The following is a 15,677-nucleotide window of genomic DNA, read 5'->3' as shown; positions in this document are numbered from 1 at the left end:
AAGTTTCACTAGAGAAAAAATAAAATATCAAAAGATTTTAGCAATAGTTATCGTATTATGGATGTGATTAAGTAGTATAAAATAAAATAATGTTTTGAAATAACTTAAATTTCAAATAGATTTATATTTTAAAAGGATTTAAGGATATTTTCACTCATACAAATAACTAGCATGTAATGGCTCTAGCTGAAACAACTCAAAACATTCACAAAGTACTTGTTTTTCTTTTCACATTGTCTCTCCATATGATTCAATCTGTTTCCATTTTTGTGAGGGTTTTAGACTTTATTTTTCTTTTATTTCATAAAAATAAGAAAAAACTGATTGATGGCTTGATTTTCATCATTTAGATTTATGTATTTATTTTAAGCTTTTTTGTATACAGTGTGCTGATTTGGGATTTTTAATTTAATTTATTCCATCACCATTTATCCCCTCTGTGCCCTCTTCCACATCCACAATGCTGCCCACACCCCACCCCCACATTCACAGTGTTGTCTATATCCATGAGTGCTCTCTTTTTCTCTTTTTTGCTCAATCTCTCCCCCTCCTCCCCACGCAACATCCCCCTCCCACTAGAGCTATCTGGAATTTAATGAACAAATAGAACTAGCAAGCAAAATAGAGACAGACTCATACATCGAGAGCAAGCAGACAGGTCTGATTTGGGATTTTTAAAAAATACATCATGAATTTTTTTTCTATGATTCTGGTTTATGTATTTGAAAGATGATAGAATGGAATCATAGTACATGTTTGAGTTTACATTGGTTTCTGCCAGTTCACAACACTCTCTAAATATATTTCTGTAACTATATTACAGAATATTCACTGCTATATAGTACAGAATACTGACTTACTTTTAACTTTTAAATTCCTTTAGTACTTTTATTGTAATATTTAATTGCTAGACTTTTTAATTAGAGTTTCCTATAGTGTGTTCAACATAGTTTGATAAAAATTAACACATTGGATTTTGAGAGATGTTTTTTGGGGAAGCAGGGTATGGTCCTTTAGTTGCTCCAGGATCTATAATTTCAGGTTGTCACAAAAGTGATGGAGAAGCTTTTGATTGCGTTACTACTTGATGACATCATTGATATCTTTTAAGTTAAAAATCTAATTGAGTAGTATCAGAGTATTTTTAATGTATATTAAACTTGTCCTTAAATATTCTCTCAGTATATTTTGAAAGTAATACTTACCATTTAAGCAATAATTACTCTCTGCTACTTGCTTCTCTACTCTTACTTAAAACTTTTTGGTATGATGCAGTTAAGTGAAAAATGCACTTTAACTGTTTTTTATTTTTAGAAAGTCCAGATTAGGAAATTATTTAAAAGAAAACAAGTATACCCTTTCTTAAAATGTTGCCACTAGCGGATTCAAGAATTCTAGAACGTATTTGTAGAACTATTACCTATGTAATAATGTTCTGAAAACATAGCAGCACAGAACTAAAAGGCTCATGTACATCTATCATTAAATACAGATATGTGTTTATTTGGGTTTCAGTGGAGAGAGGTTTTTTTTTTAAGTTCCAAAAGAGAGATTTTTATTTTTATTTATTATAAATAAATGTTAAAGTTTCAAATGAAAACAAAAAAATTTTTGACTTGAGAGTTAGTCAACACACTTGGTTTGTAGTTGCTATTAAAGAGATAACTTAGAACAAGCATGTCAAACTCAAAGGCTAACATGGGCCAAATAAACAAGGTTTAAGTTTACGTGGGCCGCAAAAAATAAAAGCTTCAGTTTTCATAGAAATGTACGTTTATTTTGATAGAGACATGCTGAATACAAAGGGCTGAAATAAATGAGTAATCGTTAACATAAAATAATAGAACATTTTAATAAAAATTAATATTTTTTCTTGAACATTAACTTACCAGACACTGAATAATGCACAAATTAATAAGCATAACACAAATAAACCTATTTTTCTTGTTCTCCAAAAGCGAAATGTTTCCTGTTGCATACACCAAACAAGTCAGTCCAAGACTAATGACGTGGCCATCGGCTGCTAAAATATTAGCTGCTAGTATTACTGGAGAGAAATGGTGCACCTGCACATAAGGTGCGTAAGGGAAATGAATGCAACACGATTATAGTAATCAGTCATTAGCGAACATTGTAGTTCGTTATTAATAATTATGTATAACTGGTTATTGTTAAAAAATAAGTTATGAAATTTTTATTAAAACGTTTCTTACATACCGTTATATTGAATGGGCCGCAAAAATATTCATTGTGGGCCGCTTGTGGCCTGAGGGCCACGAGTTTGACATGCTTGACTTAGAACATCCTTTAAACTGCTAGAAGGGATACTGCCCCATTCATAAGTTGCTTATTAAAGCAAATTAGAACTTGTAAAAATAAAAAATAAACATGAAAGATATCTTGAGCTATATTTTTTCTGCTTCTGCTTTTGTATGACAGATATATCTTAGAAATGATTTGAGGTTACTCAGGGAAAGTATAACAACATTTGTCAAGACAAAATCTCTCGTGAAATAATTAATGAAACAGGAACTCATCAAGCAGGAGAAGAAATGTCCAGCTTCTTAGGTAGTGAAAAATACTTAACTCTGGCATATGGAAATGATGGCAGAAGTTTAAATTTTGAATTATTAAGAACTATATCAAGAAAAGGAAAAAACCATATGTAAATATAGAGAAAATTAGGCCTTTGAGGACAATTATTCTTCAACAAGAAAAATGTTAGGAACATGAAACATACTTAGAAATGTTTTGAGAGATAGGTATAAAGCCTTAAATCTAATATTCCTAAACTTACAATTTATGTAATGCTAAATTACAGAAAATGTACTCTCAAATATGTTCTGTACCACAGTTTATTGATCTTTCAGATGGAAATAGCATTTTTATATGATTAAAATGTTATATAAGTTATGCCATGGCCGGTGTTGCCCAGTGGTTAGAAATGTCAGCCTGGCCACTAAAGGGTCTCGGTTGGTTTTGATTCCTATTCACGGACACATACCTGGGTTGCAGGTTCGATCTCAACCTGGCCCTGGTTAGGAGTCCTGTGGGAGGCAACCAATCAGTATGTCTCTCTCACATCAATGTTTCTCTCTTTCCCCCTCTTTCTCCATCCCTCTCTCCCTTCCACTCTCTGTAAAAAAATCAATGGAAAAAATATCCTCATATGAGGATTAACCAAAAAAGAAAGGTTATATAATAGAGTTTATTAAGAAAACAAAACTATTTAAAAAAAATATTACTTGGTATTTAACGATTCCTAGCCATATCATTCTTAAATTCTTCTACTAAATTTCCTGAAACTCAGTAGCCCTATATTTCTTCTAGGTAGTCCTAGAAATTAAGATATGATGTTATCTTGATGTGAAACCTTTTTTGGGCATTTTATAAAGAAAATTATTTTTGTGACATAGACAACCAGAAGACTATGTAGAACAAAGGAATTAGTATGTCATTTTAAGACTTCTGAATAGAATATGCTAAGAGAATGGATTTTATTTTTAGATGCCATTTAGAAGTAAAATTCATTCAATCAAACGGATACTTTCTTGTTTTTTCTTAAGCCATCTTGCCTTAAAAATTAGTAATTTGAGTGACTAATAATTAGTTGATGTTTTCCATAGTTTTATGTCTAGAAATCTAAATATATATGTATTCTATTTTTACATTTAAACCTAGGGATAGTTTTAAGGGCTTTTGAAAGTATCATTTCATAAATTGTTTAATTACATGTGCTATGTTTCTTTAAACCCTATTGTGTATACTTTGTCAACTCACTCAATAGTCTTCATTCCAGTATGAAATATTTTGTTTTACTGAAATAGTGAAACTAATTATCAACTATTCTCATAAATATTAGCTTCACTAGCATAAGTGGATATAAAACCATATCTTGCCAAATTAGGTGATATGCTAAATTTTCTTTATATCAAACTAAAGTATGCCCTTTTCTATTATAAAATTAATAGGTGTTATTTGGAAACTGCAGAAATAGAAGAAAATAAATAACTTAAAGTCTAGTTATTCAATACAACTATTAGAATTTTGCTGTATTTCCTTTTAGTCCCTTTCAATGCATATTTGGGAGATTTTTTATATTAGATTCAGTAAGTAAATATTTTTACTTTTAAAATGATTAAAAAACAGAATATCATTATAAAATTTTGTAACTAAGGGATTCCACATTACATTCAGAGCAAATGTTTGCATTTCAACTCAGAACGATGAAAAGAAAAATAGGATTTATTGCCCATTGTTCCAGTTTCAACTTAGTACTTTGTTCATAGGATTTATTCTTCCAGGGCCTTTTAAATGACTTACTCAGGTAATCTTTGACTTATTATGTCAAACTTACTGGCATGCCATAGCCACTTACTATTATAGAAGCTCCTTTTTTCCTCTGCTTTCCTTTCCTTGTCTCTTTCTTCTTCCTATTTGTTTGTAAAAGTTATAAACAAACTTTTTTTTTTCAGCACCTACTCTTTAAGGAATTGTACAAGATTCAGGGAATATGAAAATGATTCAACACTACTTGTCCACAAAACTCTTCTTATCCAGTCAGTCTTATTACATCCCTTTGTATCCCTTCTTTCCTTCATTCTTCTGTCCCTTTCTTAGTCATAGTTTGTACTCTGAATGGAACCAGGACTGGTTTTGTTATTGATAATTTGAGGCAACAACTTGGTTAGAGATGGAGGGGTAAACATTAGAGCCAGTTTACGGCTGCTTAACCACCATGGCTCCTCTATGTTTGAAGTCATAATATTCCTCCTGGGGCCTATTTGTTTTAGGAGGAAATTTTGTCCGTAGTCATCTTTTGGCGTCTGTATTGTCAATGTGAGTATAAACTTAGGACTGAGAAGGTCCCATAGAAAGTATTATAGGCCCTGACTATTTTTAAAAGTGCATGGATAATTTCAACCTTTTACTTTTGAAAATTTATCTTTATTGTTGAAAATATTACAAATGTCCCCCCTTTTTCCCCATTGACCCCCTTCACCTCAACCTATTTTAAAACTAACAATATTGTTTTCTATTTATTTTTATGACATATTTGCAGTGCTTCAGATTAAATGTGTCTACCTGAAGTCCTAACCACCATTTGAAATATTTTTCTTTGAATCTATATTCCACATAGAAAATGAATGATAAACAAAATAAACATTAGAAACACAATAAAAAAAAAGTTAGCTCTGTCAGGTCTGCTCAGTGGTTAGAGCATTGGCCCTCACACCAAAAAGGGGTTTGATTCCTGGTCAACGGCACGCACATGGGTTGCAAGTTCAATCCCCAGCCCTATTAGGGGGCATATGGGAGGCAACCAGTCATGTGTCTCTCTCACAGCAATGTTTCTCTCCCTCTCTCTTCCCGTCCCTCTCTCCCTCCCTATCTTCTTTTCTTCCCTCCCTCCCTCTCTCCTTTTCCTCCTTTTCTCCCTCTCTCCTTTTCCTCCCTTTCTCCTCCTCTCCCTTTCCTTCCTCCCTCCCTCTCTCCCTTTTCTCCTTTCCTCCCTTCTACTCTCTCTAAAAATCAGTGGAAAAAATATCCTCAGGTGAAGATTAACAAAAATAATAATAAATAAAAATACGTTAGATTGCTTATCAGTAAAGCCCAGATTATAAAATTTTTATGCGCTAAGAGCTTTAATAATTTTATCACAAAAAATATGCTCTAAAAAATTATACTTCCGGGAAAGATTGTATAGAGTAAAGTTAATTTCCAATAAAAATTGAATCACTGATTTTTTAATTTATAATTTTCTCAGTTTGATATCCTGAGAAAGCTATCCAAAAGAATATTTTACATGTACCTTCAGGTTTTCTTTAAGGCCCATTGTTTGCTTGTTTCTTTTTTGCTACCCCCACTTTTTTTTTTTTTTTTTGCTTTGCAAGTCTGATTAGAAAATAATGGTATAGTTAAATCTCATAGCTTTATATTACACTCACATATATATGTAATTTAAAAAATTTATTTTGACTGAAGTACAATGTAAAAGGTTATAAGTGACATTAGCTATATTCTTTCCTGTTATTCCTAGTTTATTGCATTCAATCTTCCTTCTTCCTACCACATATATGCATTCTTTGTCTTGCCCTGTCCAAACTTTCTTTTATTTTTGCATCATTAATTAAATTTTATTACGAAATTTTAAAATATACTTTTTTATGGAATGTATCTTCCCCTAGGCTACTTTTTATTTTGTCATTAAGATAATCAGTTGTTTTGAAAGTTACTGCCTATTCTGTTTCCTCCTTTATCTTACATGACTTTTGTAAAAAAAAACAAAAACAACACTTTTTGATGCTTTTTCCACGTTGTGCTTTGACTTCTCAGAACATTGGAAAACCAAAAAGGAACTGGAGTAAAAAAAAGTCCTATGTTGAGTGGACAGTATCCTGTTAAAAGTGAGGGAAAAGAGCTGAAGATACTTATACAACCTGAGACCCAGCATAGAGCTCGGTACCTGACTGAAGGTAGCCGTGGCTCAGTCAAGGATAGAACACAGCAAGGCTTTCCTACAGTAAAGGTACTTTTTTATTTAGCAATATATGAAGAATTTTCTCGAGTTTCATTTATTTTGTTTTTAACCAGCAAAAGCTGCCTGAAATAGAAGGATAGGCTTGTTAACTATATATAATAAACTAAAGTAAAAGTCTCACTGAACCCTAAGAGAAATATTGTTGCTTTGATGTCATTTGAATTTTAGTTTAAATGGAAGGAAATGATAATGTGTTCTGATAAGAAAAATATCTGGAAATCATGAATTTTCTTCCTCTTATTTTTGATATTAGTAGCAACCATAATCGATTCTTCCAAAGCTTTATATTTAAGAAGAAATTTTAAAGTGAATTCAGATAAATATTTCAGAAATTATTATGAATTTAAAAAATAAGGTTTTTGAAATGGCTAGTGTAATCAGGACTCTTCAACTCAGGAAAGGATCAGTTGATAGGTAACGTAAGTCTTCAGTTTAAGAACTAGGATATCAACTGAGTCTTCATCTTTTCAGAACTTAGACTAATGACTAAAGGGGGCTCACATTTTAGCACCTAGGCTACCTTGTTACAAAGAATATTTCTCTTTGAAGACAAACCAAAAAAATTGGGTAGGGGGTGTTTAACAAGTGTTCTAACCCCCTGCAAAATACCAAACCGGTTGGAATATTGCCTAGTCACATGGTAGATTCTTGATAAATACAATTTGTGTAAATGTGTTAGTTGAATAATATTTAGTTGGACTGCCTTTCGTTTTATACTTGAATGAAATAATGGTAGAAACTTGGGATCAGGAAACTTACGGTCGGTTAATAGTCACATGTACAATATCATTTCTGCCCCTCTACTACTCACTACATTAAGCATGTTGTCAAACTCAAAGGCTAACATGGGCCAGATAAACAAGGTTTAAGTTTATGTGGGCTGCAAAAAAACAAAAACTTCAATTTTCATAGAAACGTAGGTTTATTTCAATAGAGACATGCTGAATACAAAGGGCTGAAATAAATGAGTAATCGTTAAGATAAAATAATAGGACATTTTAATAAAAAATAAAATTTTTTCTTGAACTTTAACTTACCAGACACTGAATAACTGCACAAATTAATAAGCGTAACGCAAATAAACCTATTTTTTGTTGTTGTTGTTCTCTGAAAGCGAAATGTTTCCTGTTGCACACACCAAACAAGTCAGTCCAAGACTAAGGACATGGCATTCGGCTGCTAAAATATTCGCTGCTGGTATTAGTGGAGAGAAATGGTGCACTTGTGCATAAGGCGCGTAAGGGAAATGAATGCAACACGAGTATAGTAATCAGTCATTAGCGAACGTTGTAATTCGTTATTAATAATTATGTATAACAGGTTATTATAAAAATTAAGTTACGAAATTTTTATTAAAACCTTTTTTTAAAAATATTTTTATTGATTTCAGAGAGGAAAGAAGAGGGAGAGAGAGATAGAAACATCAATGATGAGAGAGAGTCACTAATTGGCTGCCTCATGCTCACCCCACACGGGGGATGGAGCCTACAACCCAGGCATGTGCCCTGACCGGGAATCGAACCGTCGTGACCTCCTGGTTCATAGGTCGATGCTCAACCACTGAGCCACGCCAGCTGGGCAAAACGTTTTTTACATACCGTTATATTGGCTGGGCTGCAAAAATATTCGTTGTGGGCTGCGAATTTGACATGCTTGTACTACATGAATCAATCCTTAGTCCCCTAAACTCAAAACAAGTAACAGGCAAGTGAGAAATTTAAATTTAAGATTTTCTGCAGAAACTTAGTCAACTCTCCTTTATGAAAATATTTTACCTCTCTTTTTCTTGAGGATTTAAATTATGTCTTTATTATAACCTAGTTATAAGTATAAGACTTGGTACTAAATGCTTAATTTTACAATTTGATTATTTGAAAGGCTAATTAGTGTTTATGTTCCATGTTATCTCACTCCAGCTGGAAGGCCATAATGAGCCAGTAGTGTTGCAAGTGTTTGTGGGTAATGACTCTGGTCGAGTGAAACCACATGGATTTTATCAGGCCTGCAGGGTAACTGGGCGAAATACAACTCCCTGCAAAGAAGTGGACATTGAAGGCACTACTGTTATAGAAGTTGGCCTTGATCCGAACAACAACATGACACTAGCGTAAGTACTTAGTAAAAATTTTTTTGTTCTCTCTATATATTGTAGGCAAGAACATTTTTTAGTTTCTACAAGATTTTGAGTATTTTATTAAAATGTTTATAAAAATAGATTATTAAAGAATGGTAATGGGTTAAAATCAACTCTTACTCTTTGCTAGAGAATTCCTGTCATGAAAGGCAAGGAAATAAAAGCCCGGTAGAATGCTGGCTTTTTGGAAAATAATATGCTTATTTGTTGGGATTAACAATATTAACATTAAAAATAAAAATTACAATTTGGTTTGCTTTCCTAATTTCTGTTAATGTTTGTTTTAGAAGCAATTTAACAGAGATCATTTATGGCTCCTTGACCCATCTTTTAATTAGTTAATTAGTTTTTAAAAAGAATAGTTAATTGATTTTTAAAGAGAGGATAAGGGAGAGGGAGAGAGAGAGAGAAAAAACATCAATGTGAGAATGTAACATCAATTAGCTGCCTCCTGCAGGCTCCCTTCCGGAGATTGAGCTCACAGCACTGCATGTGCCCTTGACTGGGAATCAACACGACAACCTCCTGGTGCACAAGACTATGCCCAACCAACTGGGCCACACTGGTGAGGGCACACCTCTCCCTTCCTCTCTGTAAAAAATCAATAAAATATATATATATATATATATATATATATATATTTTTTTTTTTTTTTAATATATTTTATTGATTTTTTTACAGAGAGGAAGGGAGAGAGATAGAGAGTTAGAAACATCAATCAGCTGCCTCCTGCACATCCCCCACTGGGGATGTGCCCGCAACCCAGGTACATGCCCTTGACCGGAATCGAACCTGGGACCTTTCAGTCTGTAGGCCGACGCTCTATCCACTGAGCCAAACCGGTTTCGGCAATAAAATATATTTTTTTTAAAAAAGAAGTTGATTGGAAAAGAAATGTTTGAAAAATATTCAGTAAAGCCTGGCTAGTGGTTTAGTGGTTGAGTGTCTACCCATGAACCAAGAGGTCATTACATCGATTCCCTGTTGGGCAGGACACATACCCTGGTTTCACGCTCTCAATCCCCAATCAGGGGTGTGTAGGAGGCATCTGTTTGATGATGTTTCTCTCTCATTGATGTTTTTTTCTCTCTGTGCCTCTCACTTCCTTTCTTTCTAAATATAACAACTTTTTTTAAAAGAAGGGTTAAAAAAAGATATTCAGTAATTATTTTTAATATTTTAAAAATTATAAAAATAAAAGTATATAGTAGAAGAAAGGAAGGGAATAATCTATATATATAAAAGTCTATATATATAAAAGCCTAATATGTAAATTGTCCCCTCGGGAGTTCGACCGGGAGCCAGGAGTTCGATCACTCACTATGACCTGCGCTGACCACCAAGGGGTGGTGCAGAACAAAGGAAGGCCCTGGCCGGCAGTCAAAAGGCCCTGATCGGCCCTGATCGCCGGCCAGGCCTACGGAAGGGATCCTACCTGTGCATGAATTTTGGCAACCGGGCCTCTAGTTGATTATAAAAATAGTACCTGCCCTAGCTGGTTACCTCAGTGGATAAAGCGTTGACCTGCAGACTGAAGGGTCCCAGTTCAATTCCATTCAAGGGCACATGCCCAGGTTTCGGGCTTAATCTGTAGTAGGGGGCGTGCAGGAGGCAACTGATCCATGATTCTCTCATCATTGATGTTTCTCTCTCTCTCTCTCCCTTCCTCTCTGTAATCAATAAAAATATATTTAAAAAATAGTATCTAAACATTGTAAGTTGAGAATACAGAATAATTGAAAATAATAAATAAATAAAATCATAAAAATCTAATACGATACCCCTTAAAAGCCAACTTCCCAGAAATAACCACAGCCGATGCTCTATTCACTGAGCCAAACTGGCTAGGGCTAACCTCTATTTTGATATTCATCTTTCCATCCTTTCTGATAAAATTGAAATAATATTGTGCCCACTGTTCTGTAACCTGCTTTTTACTTATTAGCATTTTCCCATAACATTAAATATCCTATATCATATGTTTTTATGGCTACTTAGTGTCCCGTTCTTGTTGGGATAATTACTAATATTTTAAAAAATAAAACCCATTTTCTTTATATCTGAATTAACTGCCAAAAGACAGGCATTAGGAATATTCATGATTTACCCTTCTGTACCTTTTGAAATTGGAATCTTATAATTATATTACATATTCAGAAATTAGTAATGAAGCAACTTTAAAAGAAAGAAACTTGTTTTATTAAAAATACTGTATCATATGTACAACAGAAAATATCAGTTAATGTACTTTTTTCTGTTTTTAGGGTGGACTGCGTAGGGATATTGAAATTGAGAAATGCTGATGTTGAAGCCAGAATAGGAATTGCTGGTTCCAAGAAAAAAAGCACTCGTGCCAGATTGGTTTTTCGAGTTAATATCACAAGGAAAGATGGCTCCACTTTGACACTGCAGACACCCTCTTCTCCGATTTTATGTAGTAAGTAAGAAAGTAGGAGATATTGCCAGCGCACACAGGCCAGGCAGCAGGAGGGGTGGATACAGGATGGGGGGGTGTGAGTGGGGAAGGGGAGGTGCGGAAGAAAGGAGGAGATATTAAATATATGGAGGTGTTTTTTTTTATTTCTATAATCTTTCAGACAGTCTAAATTTCAGATGTTTCACGTACTCAAGCTTTTCATCATGCAAAATTTGAAGCATTAAAAGCTATGGTCAAATTTTCTAGACTAAAGATGGATAATTTTGAATAACATTCAAAGGATGTGTAGCATTTTGTAGTTTTCCAGTATCATCCTATACTGATTTAAGACGTACTGTAAATAGTTTACCGGAAGTAAATTGGAAAGCCAAAGGATTTTCCCAGCATCTTCACTGTGTGATAAATTGCTATGACCCTGTGTTTTGAACATAAGAAACAGTAGGTAAAAGATACATGCACCTACCTATGTTCATTGCAGTATTATTTACAAAAGCCAGGAAATGGAATCAACCTGGGTATCCATCAACAGATAAATGATTTAAAAAAAAAAAAGATATATTTATACACACAATTGAATATTACTCAGTTATAACAAAAAAGAAATCTTAACATTTGTAAGAACATGAATGGGCCCAGAGGGCATTATGCTAAGTGAAATAAGTCAGACAGATAAACAAATATTGTATAATTTTATTTATATGTAGAATCTAACAAAAACAGAAACAAATGAACAAAAAAAACAGAAACAGAAGCCTAGATACAGAGAATAAATGGTTGGTTGCCAGAGGGGGAAGGAGAGTATGGGTGAAAAGGTAAAGGAATAATAAGAGGTACAAACTTCCAATTATAAAATAAACTAGAGGCCCAGTGCACGGATATGTGTACCGGTGGGGCCCCTCGGCCTGGCCTCTGGGGATCGGGCAAAATCCAGCTCTCCGACATCCCCTGAGAGGTGCCAAATTGCAAGAGGGCACAGGCCAGGCCTGGAGACCCCACCAGTACACGGGCACCGGGCCTCCAACATCCCCCGATGGGTCCAGGGTGTGGGTGAAGCAGATTTGGGGCTGACAGTGCCCCAGCAGCAACCTAACACACGGCAGATTCCGCGAGGAATTGGGCTTCCTCCTCTACTGGTTGAAGTGTCTGCCCCCTGATGGTCATTGCATGTCATACCTACTGAGTGAATGGTTGGACGGTCGCTTAGGCTTTTATATATATTGATAAGTCACAGGTATGTAATATATAACACAGGGAATATACTAATAATATCATAATTTTGTTCAGTGACTTATTGTGGTGGTCATGTCATAAGGTATGAAAATATCAAATCAGTATGTCATATACTTGAGAATAATATAATAATTTATGTCAACTATACTAAAAGAAAAGAAACAGTAAGGTAAGCAGAACTTTATAAATATGCAGCGGTTGGCGTTCTGATTACAAATTAGAGTATTATAATATAGCATTGGGAAATGTGAAATGAAATTCTTATTTTGCTAAACTTGGCATAGAAAGTAAATGACATGTGTGTGTCTAAATTCAATAATGCTGTTGAATGTACCTCATCATATATTCTGGTTTCCCCTTAATGAGTATTATTACAAGTAATAAATAGAAAAAATTTTCCTTTATACACACTCAAGAAGATTTTCATCAAATGTAATTTTCTTTGGCATTTTTTCTTTGTAATTTATAACTGAATTCAAAAGAATGGACATGACCCATTCCATTCAGTTAAATTTCCTATTGGGATGTTATGAATATTTTGACCTTGCTTCCCTTTAGGGCAGTTACAGAGCCTTTGTTATTTAATTGTAGCTTAGTTTTGTCAAATTATGTATCCTTTATAAATCTTGCATTTCCTTTTAATTCATCTCAGAAATTATTGTACCCATACTTTAGCCTAGCAAACACCCTAATTTTAAAAAGAAAGTACTGAAATATCTTTTTGATCTTAAGACAGCTCAAATGGATTTCTCTTTTTCATTATTATGAAAAATTTGTTTTAATATTAGTATTTCCTTGGGTGATTTCTGTGTAATGTTCAGTTATAACTAGGCTGCTCTTAAAGATCATAGGTTCCATGTTCATTCTACCACATTCAAATAGGGACAGAGTAAATAATCTGTAGATGGTTTATTGAGTTCTAAAGCTTTTCTACTAGGGGTACTTCAATTTTGAATTTACTGTAATTCACAAGATGTCCCAACTTGAATATTATTGGGATGGAGTTCCAATTTTAGCAGGGCATATGCAGTTCTTCTTTTACATGATCTAATACTTTGAGTCTGACCATAGCTACTCTCTGAAGGCCAGACCCAGGAGATGCTAGATAATTCAGACCATACTGCTTTAGCAGGGACTGGGAGATGGTTGCCAACTTTATTTGTTTGTTCCTTCTTTCATTACTTTGTTCATTTATTTCTTCATTTTTCTATTCATTCGTTTGTTAAAGTATAGCTACGGTACATCCAGCTAAAGGTGGTAGAAAATATGAAAGAAATAGAAAACATGATTTTCTAAAGTTTTTTATCTGTAATTATTATTATCATTTGTTAATTATCACCGTTAATGATAATATATGTCCACATTGTCAAAAAAGTATCTTCCTGGGAGGTTATGTCTGAAGTGAAAAATGAAAGCTCTAAGAAGCAGCATACAGGGGAAGGCATATATAGCTAATAATAGAAGTTATCATGTTTTGAACTCTGTGTGCAAGGGATTTTCTTAACCACTTTATAGGCATTATATTGTTTAACCCTCACCATCACAGTATATATGGATTCCATTTTACAGGTGATAAAACTGAGACTTAAAGAGATTAAATTACTTCCTCAGCTAGTAAATAGTAAGACCAGGATTCTAAGCTTGTGCTTTTAGCCACTATATTATATTGCCACCATGATCACTTAAATTGCAGTGCTGAAAAATCAAGTTTGAACAATTCATTTTATTGTAGCCATAGCCTCTGCATGGTTAGGACTATGGTTACAGTATGAAATTAGGTTAGAGACTTGTTTCCTCTGCCTAGGAGATTTATGTTTTGTAATTTAGATTTTTTAATAACTTTAGAAAATAGATCAAAATTTGTATTGGGGGATTTTACTTGAATACCTATATTATCCCTTCTATTACACCTTGTAGATATCATTTATTATGAAATATAGAATATTTACTTTTATCCCTTTAGTTGACTGTTGGGCACATGCCATCAGCTTAAACTGGATTAGATAAACATAGGCAGTACTTTCTTTTAAAGAAAGGGGTACCTTTTGCAGTGTACTTCCCATATCTGTTTTGTAAGAGGACATGTTAGAATAATAGTTTGCAAATAAATTTACATGAAAGCTCTAGCTTTCATTTTTCTTATTAATGTTGCTATTTTCATAGAATTTCATGCACACTGATTTTTTTCTCCGAACATTGTATAACTAGCTTAAAATATTTCTAATGGTAATTTCTATGAAAATCACTTAGATCTAATCATTTAGGCAAGAGTCTAATCCTCTTGATCTGCACACTCCTCCTAATGGGTTAATGATTTGATTTTTTTAAAGATCTATCATCCTATTTAATGAATGTCATCATTCTGTGTTCAAAATGTAATTTTATTTGATCATTAGAAGTTTTCATTAGATATATTACCAAAGGTGTATAGGTTGGTCAGACAATCTTGCTTTATTGTTTAACTAGCAACAAAATGAAATATTTAAAAATGTTTAGCCCTAACCGGTTTGGCTCAGTGGATAGAGCGTCGGCCTGTGGACTGAAGGGTCCCAGGTTCGATTCCGGTCAAGGGCATGTACCTTGGTTGCGGACACAACCCTGGTGGGGAGTGTGCAGGAGGCAGCTGATCGATGTTTCTCTCTCGTCAATGTTCCTAATTCTTTCTCCTTCTCCCTTCCTCTCAGTAAAAAATCAATAAAATATATATTTTTTAAAAATTTTTTTATTACTTTTAAATATTTTTGCTTAAATGTTAGACTGGATGAACAGAAAAAGGTATTAACTAATATTTTCATGGTAATACCTTATCTTCATATTGTATCTATGTTTTATCAAGTACTTTCATATTGAGGTCTTAGGAAGTTAATAAATGTTCCCCTTATAATTGGAATTAGACACATAGGAGTTAGAGACATTGAGGTGAAAATACCAACTTTACTACTGATCAAACTGACAGAAAAAAGACTGGCTTCTTCATAAATCTATCCACCTAGTCAGAGCAGCCCTCCACATTTGCAGGCTTCTTACACCTGGCAGCAAACAGCCTAAAATGTATGCTTTGTACAGGTAGGCAAATACAGAAGAGGGAGTAAAGAAGACTGGGCTAATCATGCCCAAGCCCAGCTTCTAACTCCTTAGTAATTACATCTTCCTCCTCTCTAGTGATCATTGCTCTAATGGAGTTTCCCACTAATAATTATACTACATTATCCCATTTAATCCTGACAATAACTTTGTGATGTTAGTAGAATAGAAATGGTTAGTTTCCTTTTTTTATAAAACAAGAAGGGGAAGAAATCCTGTTTGTTCAAGGTAGGATATGGCAGATGAAAAAG

The 15,677-nt window shown here is 33.8% G+C and overlaps 1 protein-coding gene across 10 annotated transcripts in view; it reads left to right on the top strand.

Moving 5' to 3' along the window:
• The window catches only part of NFAT5 (nuclear factor of activated T cells 5), a 118,500-nt gene that overhangs the window by 64,880 nt on the left and 37,943 nt on the right, over positions 1 to 15,677 (top strand). For 9 of the 10 annotated variants that reach the window (XM_070398213.1, XM_070398217.1, XM_070398216.1 and 6 more), the window contains 3 exons: positions 6,337 to 6,529; positions 8,458 to 8,648; positions 10,940 to 11,112. In XM_070398213.1, the coding sequence (XP_070254314.1) occupies positions 6,337 to 6,529; positions 8,458 to 8,648; positions 10,940 to 11,112 (557 nt within the window). Of the gene's footprint in view, positions 1 to 1,966; positions 2,078 to 6,336; positions 6,530 to 8,457; positions 8,649 to 10,939; positions 11,113 to 15,677 lie in introns of those variants that run through there. The other variant, XM_070398221.1, reaches the window with a different exon arrangement.

Source organism: Myotis yumanensis, unplaced genomic scaffold (genome assembly GCF_028538775.1).
Source record: "Myotis yumanensis isolate MYYU_CA2020_CCGP unplaced genomic scaffold, mMyoYum1.0.hap1 SCAF_18, whole genome shotgun sequence".
NCBI lineage: Eukaryota > Metazoa > Chordata > Mammalia > Chiroptera > Vespertilionidae > Myotis > Myotis yumanensis.
Note: the sequence above shows the minus strand (reverse complement) of the source record. Positions and strands in the feature narration are given on the sequence as shown.